The 8,394-nt window shown below is 48.7% G+C and overlaps 1 protein-coding gene across 1 annotated transcript in view; it reads left to right on the forward strand.

The window, feature by feature from the left end:
• zdhhc8b (zinc finger DHHC-type palmitoyltransferase 8b) overlaps positions 1-8,005 on the forward strand; it is a 45,862-nt gene extending 37,857 nt beyond the window's left edge. Inside the window, exons 5-11 of the mRNA XM_056592048.1 lie at positions 381-483; positions 901-992; positions 1,800-1,932; positions 3,020-3,125; positions 4,153-4,259; positions 4,533-5,653; positions 6,421-8,005. Of these exons, the coding sequence (XP_056448023.1) occupies positions 381-483; positions 901-992; positions 1,800-1,932; positions 3,020-3,125; positions 4,153-4,259; positions 4,533-5,653; positions 6,421-6,568 (1,810 nt within the window). The 3' untranslated portion in view covers positions 6,569-8,005. The remainder of the gene's footprint in view (positions 1-380; positions 484-900; positions 993-1,799; positions 1,933-3,019; positions 3,126-4,152; positions 4,260-4,532; positions 5,654-6,420) is intronic.
• Positions 8,006-8,394: the final 389 nt, after the last annotated feature.

Consider the following 8,394-nt stretch of genomic DNA (forward strand, 5'->3'; position numbering starts at 1 on the left):
GACATATTATACCAACAGGTGTTAGCGTGATTAGCCGTTAAAAGCCGGAAAAAGTGGGCGGGTCCACCTAGATGTATGATGGATAAATGAGCAATGTTTGCTACAGTCCACTGGGTAGGCTGGTAGACGGATCTATCCAGCACACATCTAAGGGGACACGCCCACTTGTGATGTCAGAAGAGGCAGATTTTAAAAACGTCTTGTAGCGGCTAATCACACTCACACCCGGTGGTATAATAATGTGTCACCTCAAAACCACATGGGACATAGGTGGGGTCTAGAAGTCGTTGGGGGTGTTTGAGTCCCAAAGAAGATGTTCTAGGTTCAAAACGCCAGTGCCAACGGTCCACCTGTAGACATCCTTGACCTGGCGCGTGCAGCATGGGGGTGATGTGTGTGTCGGGCCTCTTCTTGGTACCTGTCGTGGGGCTCACCGGCTTCCATATGGTGCTGGTGGCCCGGGGGCGCACCACCAACGAACAGGTGGGCACACACACACACACACACACACACACACACACCCACACCCACACACACACACACACACACAGAGGCTGGCCTGAGGCTCTTCCCACCTGTTTGATTAGGTCTAGTATGTGTTTGTAAGCGAGATGAAGAGTGTTAGTGTGTGTGCGTTCTTTGCCCATATTCTTGTATAAAGTTCACACACATACTCTCCATCTCACACACAAACACATACTAGACCTAATAGAACAGGCTGGCCTAAGGCGTTGGAGAAATGCTCTCCCCACCTGTTTTATTAGGTGTCGTATGGGTTTGTATGTCAGATGGAAAGTGTGTGTGTGTGTATGTGGGTTTGTGTGTGTGTGTTCTTTATTTATGTCCACGTCCCTCCTCCTCCTCCTCCTCCTCCACTAACGCAGCCGTTGTGTTCCACAGGTGACGGGCAAATTCCGCGGAGGAGTAAATCCCTTCACGCGGGGTTGCCGTGGCAACGTGGAGTATGTCCTGTGCAGTCCGCTGGCTCCCAGGTGAGGTCCTCTCTGACGCAAATGTGTGTGTGCGTGTGTGTGTGTGTTTGTGTGTGTGTGTGTGTGTGCAATGCACACATGCTTCTTTTCAATTATTTTCCAGTTCACAGTTTTCTACGTGTGCTTTAGTGTGTGTGTGTGTGTGTGAGAACATGAGCGAGTATACATGTGTTAGTGCTGGCTTGTGTGAAGAAGTCCTCAATCGTCAATCGTCTCCCGTTCTAGTCAGTGTAGAGCCTGGGAGTTTGTGTGTGTGTGTGTGTGTGTGTGTGTGTGTGTGTGTGTGTGTGTGTGTGTGTGTGTGTGTGTGTGTGTGTGTGTGTGTGTGTGTGTGTGTGTGTGTGTGTGTGTGTGTGTGTGTGTGTGAAGTGTGCCGTCATGGTTGCGTAGGTGTGACTAGCGCTCCGCTGCGTGGCCCTCCTGGGGGAGGGCGGTGGGCAGTGAGGGTTGAGTCACTTTGCTGAAACACAGTTAATGTGGTGCGGGGCGGGTCAATGGGCTGGTGATGGGCCTATTGTGAGTTCCTTCTTTGGTTCTCAACTCTGGCTGGGTGAACTGAATGCAGAATTGCACACTAGTGTTAGCTAGTGTTAAGAAACAAGATGGCTGCAAGCTGGATTCCCGGATGCTGTTTATACTGACGAGAGTGAATCAACGGGGGTCGTTATCCCCACGTACACCGCACCACAGACGACGCCTCTGGTCAAGGTGCACCCGTCATTATTCCTTTGCCGTGATAACATCCTACACCGCTTGCTGTGAGCAAACAAGGTATTCCCTCAGCCAACCACCTCGTTGCTCCTGCAGATACACGGTGGACCTCAGGAAAAAGCCCCCTGTGAAGATCCAGCCCCCCTTCCTCCGGCCTGATCTCTCCGACTGCCAGATCATCATCAAGGTCAGCGACAATGGCCTTCACAGCACGGTGATCAGCTCCAAGGTGAGCCTCCCTCTTCCTCCTTAGGGTCCCTCGCAGACCTCTCTTATCCGCTGGGCCGGCAGCTCATGAATGATTACTATCGGAGTCGTCTAGCAGACGCTTTTAGCCCCCTTGGCTCGCAGGGAATTCAGACGCGATGCATTAAGGACCAGGCCAGTGATGAGGTTACGATGCTCAAGGCTGTGGCGGGGGTTCGGACCAGGAACCTTTGGGCTGGGAGTCCCACTATAGTATACACTACCCTATCCTGTCATTTGCAGCGAAACAACCCTCCGTCAGCCTCGTAGTGGAAAGAATACAGTAGACAGAGATGTATGTCTGTGCTGCAGATGGGTGATACGAAAGGGGTTGATTTAGGGAGAGGGCTTGTGGTCGGGACTTATTGATGCGATGAAAATTGCTACTGCTACCCGATGGAGTTGTAAATCTGACAAAACGTTGACTTTCATAATATTTCTGAAAAACATATCACACCAGCCATATCCTTTTATTAATACCGAAAGCAAAATGTAGTGTTGATCCAGTTCCCTCTTATGACATCAAGGGAGCTTGTTCAGTGCAAGACTCAGTTTCCACTCCGCAGGAGTTTACCTCCTACGTGTATATATAGATGGAGCGCTTTGCACTTCCATTGGCTTTTTAACGTGGTTGGACGAGACTCTAAATCTGGATACCTGCTTCTGCGGTACCTAGATGTTGCTGCAGTTTAAATAACCTTTTATTGATCTAATATAAACAATCTATTTCAAAAAGAACAAAGCACGGCTCCAGACTTTGAATCAAAGTTTCAAAATTTTCCCTTGCAATTATACACACCAGGAGGCAGTAGATGATTAGTTTCAGAATGAACAAAACGGTAGCAGAAATCAATGCGTTGAACTGTATTGTTTATCTGGATCTTAACACTGCTATCCCCCCCCCCCCCCCCCCCCCCCCAGCAAAAAAATTAATTGTGAACTTTTTCTTCTTCCTCCACTGACTCTTGTTTCACATGTGTAGACGTCATTTTAACTCTGACACTTCTCCCACCTTTCCCCTTTTCCACCTCCACCCCATGCCTCCCTCTCTCTCTGCCCGCCCAACACAGTCCAAAAGCAGCCTAAATGTCCTGGATGAGACTGACACACAGCCCCCTCTGCCCCCCAAGGCTGACCGGTACAACCAGCTGAAAAATCAGATCACCGCCACCGAAGGTAAGCCCCGCCACACACACACACACACACACACACACACACACACACACACACACACACACACACACACACACACACACACACACACACACACACACAGGGTCATATATCAACAGTCCATCCTCTTTCTCCATCTACGCTGCACCAAACTGCCGTCCTAAAGCCACATTGAAGCAGGCCGCGTGTTGGCGTTAAAGCAGGGTATAGTCTGATGAATGTGATGGCCTGCACCGCCGGCACAGCTCTTTAAACTTCGGGCCCGGAGGATTGTATGATTTGCAACCAAGATTGGGCCCTAGTACGCACCCAGGTGGCTCCTATTGTTTAGCTCGAAAAGCTAGGCGAGGTAATTGCATCGTGAATCGCTGTCCAGGTTCCCCCCCTGCCAAATAGAGCGATAACAGAGAGGGGAATTGGAAGCACAATCCGATCTATGACCTGAGCTACGACTAGCAGCAGGCAAAGTCTTGTGTTAAGGGAAAGGACACTGAAATGATCGCTTTAGAGAATGTCGTATTCGTGTCGTACAACAAGTGTAGCGTAATTATGAAACGCATAAATCTCCTGTGGTTCAATTCCGTAGGTAGTTTCCCCATGGTGCAATATGTCAGGGAGTTTAATCGTTTTATCTCGGGTCTTTATCTTTTGCACACAACGCTACTGCCTCCTCCTGGCAGTAACGGATACTGCAGTTGTGACGGTGCTGAATTGTTTGCCACCATACTGGAAGAATCTTATCAGCCAAAACGTTATCGATAAATTATACAAACCCTCTAGGTCCAGGGGAAAAGTGTGTTGTCATTGACAGGTTCAGAATCTACAGCACGCCTCATGTTTTAGTTTCTGCTTTTCATTTTTTTTTTATCTATGACTGCTGTACTTTAACTAAACAAGTTGCGAGAAAGATGTGCTATTTTTGCTCAACTGGACATACCATATTGTAGAAGACCATGTTCAATTAAAATGTTGATACACATGATGACGACCAATAATAAACGTACTATCAAAAAAAACTCTTGTTTTCCAGAGAGTTCACTGCCTGGGAAGATCCACCCCTCCACCCCAGCCATGTACAAATTCCGTCCCTCCTTCGGCACCATGCCTAAAGTCCACTACCATGCCACTGGAGAGAAGGTAGGCCACAAACACCACCATAATCCTATATTTGTGACTGTTAATAATACTGTAGAATACCGTATATGTTGGTACATTCATTGATCACAGGGACTTTAAGATATGTGAGGAATATCGAATTAATTGTGAAAATAGACCGTTTGAGAAAAAAGATTTAAACAATAGGTGGCTTTTACCCCCACTGGAATATCTCCCTTTCTCAACATCTCCTCTTTAACTCGAGTTACGTCATTTATGTGACGTTTCCTGTTATTTAACCGTCTTCCTTCTTAGATCTCGATGCCCGACGACCCAAAGACGCCCGCCATCTTGGAAGAGGGCGTCCGCGCCCACGACTACCGCTCGGAGCCCAACCTGGACCTCCCCGAGTACGGCAGCGCGCCCCTGCACCGCACCTTCCAGTCCTCCCCCCTCCAGCTCGACGCCTACCCGGCCAGCAGCCACACCCTGTCCCTGAAGCAGGCCCACCACCTCCACCAGAGGGCCACCAAGGGCCAGCTGCCGGCCCTGCAGCCCGAGACGCTCTCATCCAGCCCCTACAAGGGCGTCTTCTCCCCCGGCCCGCTGTCCAACCGCAACGGCAGCCTGTCCTACGACAGCCTGCTCAACCCCAGCGTCTCCCCGGCCGCCATCGCCACCGAGTTGGCCGCCCACCCAGGCCTGCCCTCCATGGGCTTCCACTCACCCTACCTGCCCACCAAAATGTGCCACATCCGGGGCCCCGAACTGAAGAGGCAGCAGCAGCAGCAGCAGCAGCAGCAGCAGCATCAGCCGGTGGTGGCGGCGCCCGGCTACAGCCCGGTGATGCAGGCCCGGGGGATGGGCCGCCACTCGCCCCTCTCCAGGGAGAGGGAGCCGTCGCCGGTGCGCTACGACAACCTCTCCCAGACCATCATGGCCTCCATCCAGGAGCGCAAGGAGCTGGAGGAGAGGGAGAAGCGGCAGGTGCTCCACGGGCGGCCGCAGACCCCCGCCTACGGCCACGACCCGGGCACGTTCGACAGCCCCGGGGGCTACGGGCCCGCCAGCGCCTGCTGCCCGGACGGGCCCCGCGGCTCCTCCGTCTCCAGGGGCCCCACGCCCCCGGCCTACGGGGGCTCCAGGGACAACTTGATGGGGGCGGGGCTGGGGTTGTACGGCCAGCGAACGCCCGTGTCGCGTCACGCGACGCTGGGCCGCGCGCCGAGGACTTCCTCCAGCTCCCTGCACACGGATCACAGCAGCACCAGCAGCAGCCAGGGCCGGCCCGCCTTTCAGGAGGGCCTGTACCGCTCCCCGGGCCACCACCCCCACAGTTCCCCCGCCCTGCCCCGGTCCCCCTCTTACACCAACCAGAAACTCTCCTACATCAGCGCGCTGGAGAGGACGGACTCGCCCCGCCTGGGGGGCCCAAGGTATGAATCCTAACGTCCGCCATGTGTGGCTCCCTCGGAAGCCCTGCGCCCTCTGCTGGACAGAGCCAGGCATCGCAGGCACTAGAGTGCATCGTCGTAGTCCTAACTGATGTGTGGCGACATGTAGCATGTAAATAGGTCTGCGTTATGTGATATTTACAATATTTCGTTAAGTTACTTAAGATCTGTGACGCTCAAATACTGTCTGGTGTGTGAACTCAATGATACAGTGTAATTGGTTTAAATGATTGCCTTCATAGAAGAAAAGAGAACGACATTCTTTTTGTAATAATTTTCTCCATGTTCTGTCTATTGAATAAAGTTGTTGGGTTCCATGTTTCCTTTTGCATGTTCTTTCTTTATTCATCTCACATCTATCATAACATCTCTCATATCATCCATCATATCTTTGATAGATGATGGGTATCCATTGTTACACCAACTGTCACCTCTGTAACCTAAGTTGGCCTTTTTCACTTTTTCCTCATGGTCTTCCATAACTTTCATTGTCTCTACGTTCTACTTTACCGTTGCGTTTCCTCCTCCCCTTCCTGTCCCGCATGTACAATAACCGCAGCCTGTGCTGACGGCTGGGTCACTAACACGCATGCGACGCATGCAACGCATGCGACTGCCACTCCAGATCTGCAGCTATCCGTTTGTCATCCCATCGGTTGGACGAGGCTTGGTGGAACGCCGTGTGGGACACCTCCATTCGCTGCCTCCGCTTTGCAACCCACTCTCTCCCCTTTCTCTCCCTGATCCAGGGAGGCCATGATGCAGGGCAAGATGAACGGCCAAATGGACTGCCACGCCATCTCCCAGCCCCCACCCCCGAGTCCCGGTCGCCACGCACACAAGGGGGTCCGAAAGGTCACCGGGGTCGGCGGGACGACCTACGAGATATCCGTGTGACCGTCCCAACGGCAACAACCAAACATTCAGTTTTCATAAGGCAACCCGACTGCCTTACATACACACAAAAACACACACCCACACACCCACACACACGACCAGGGCAGATCCACATCTGGTGGTCCCTTTTTGAACTTCTGGAGATCAACCAATTGTAGGACTGGCTCGGAGGTTTCATCAGATCCGAGGACCTCTGCTGCTCTGCTCTAGCAAATGGCTTGGTTGCGTTTGTACTGCAAGGGCATGGGATTGTTCATGAGTACTGCTGTGTGCTGTATGGAGTACTGTGTCCTTATGTTTTGTGGCTCCTTAACTTGAACATCCAACTCTGTTGCCCTTACATCCCGTCACCGGCCTGGCACACGCACACACCCACACCCACACCCACACCCACACACACACACACACACACACACACACACACACGCACACCATGTTATCTTAACATGGATCATTCATCTCATCTGTGTGAAGACGAATGGTCTTCTATCAAATGAACTGACCTCAAAAAGTCATTGGTGCTTCACATGAAACCCCTTTTCCAATCATTCCTTTACACATTGGATTTTAGAGGCCGTAGAACCGCTGAGTGTTAATTCAGCACCCGGTAGACAGGATATTCACACAGGAAGCTAGGGGGCGCGGGGGGAGGGAATTCAACTAACCATGAAAAAGACTTAACTTCCATGCCAGGAATTGAAAATCATCTAACAATCATGTTTAATGCTTGTTCTTACAGGAAACAATTACAATGTCCATAGCTGACGAAAGAAAAGTCTCGGTGTGGACTATAATCGCTAGAAATTCCCTTACCAACTTTCTACAATCTACTGTCAGTGTTAAAACCACAGACATAGCCACGACTTCAAGGGCTGCAGAGCTTCGAGGCCTGGACCAGTTTAAAAGAGAGTGGTGCTTGAATATTTTCCTGTGCGTCGATGGTGGAAGCTGTACTTATAGTGCGTTCTTTAGTGATAGATTTTGACTTGATTTCAACATTAGCCATACAAGTGCTTAGTTTTAGTCCAAGATCATCTGAATACCTCGTGGATGAAGGTTCTTTCCATCCTCACACAACATGAGGGCACCTTTTCTAGTGACACCACTCAGTCCCTTTTTCTAGAAACTTCTGTGGAGTGCCATTGAGTTTCTGTTAAAAAAAAAATAGGAGTAAGAATAGTGCAGAGAAAGCAAGAGAGAGAAGCCATTTTCATTATATTGAAATGAAGGTGGTCAGCCATTAATTATTTTGTAGTTTTATTTGGTGTATTTACTTTTTTTATATAGCCAACCTCAAATATGTTTGATACATCTTTTATACAGATACTAAAGCTTGGATTGGCTGTTCTTATTTTGAGTGGACAATTTTATTTTGATAATTTATAACTTCACCGAATATACAAGTTACTAAATGAAAAGATAAAAAAATCACATATAAATAAATACATATATATATATATATATATATATACACATATACATATATATATATATATATATATATATATATATATATATATATACACATATACATATATATATATATATATATATATACACATATACATATATATATATATATATATATATATATATATATATATATATATATATATATATATAATATATATTTGTATATACATATATGTATTTATATACGTGTATATATATATACATATATATATAAAGCTTGTTGTATCTTGCAGTGTAAAATATAGTTGTATAATGAAGAAATGTATTCACAGAGAGATAATGTCCAGTTTAGATGTTAACTATTTTCAATAATGAAGCTGCCTTGAGATTTCAGTGCCAAGAATGGCTCCTCC

Source organism: Gadus chalcogrammus, chromosome 6 (genome assembly GCF_026213295.1).
Source record: "Gadus chalcogrammus isolate NIFS_2021 chromosome 6, NIFS_Gcha_1.0, whole genome shotgun sequence".
NCBI classification, from domain to species: Eukaryota; Metazoa; Chordata; class Actinopteri; order Gadiformes; family Gadidae; genus Gadus; species Gadus chalcogrammus.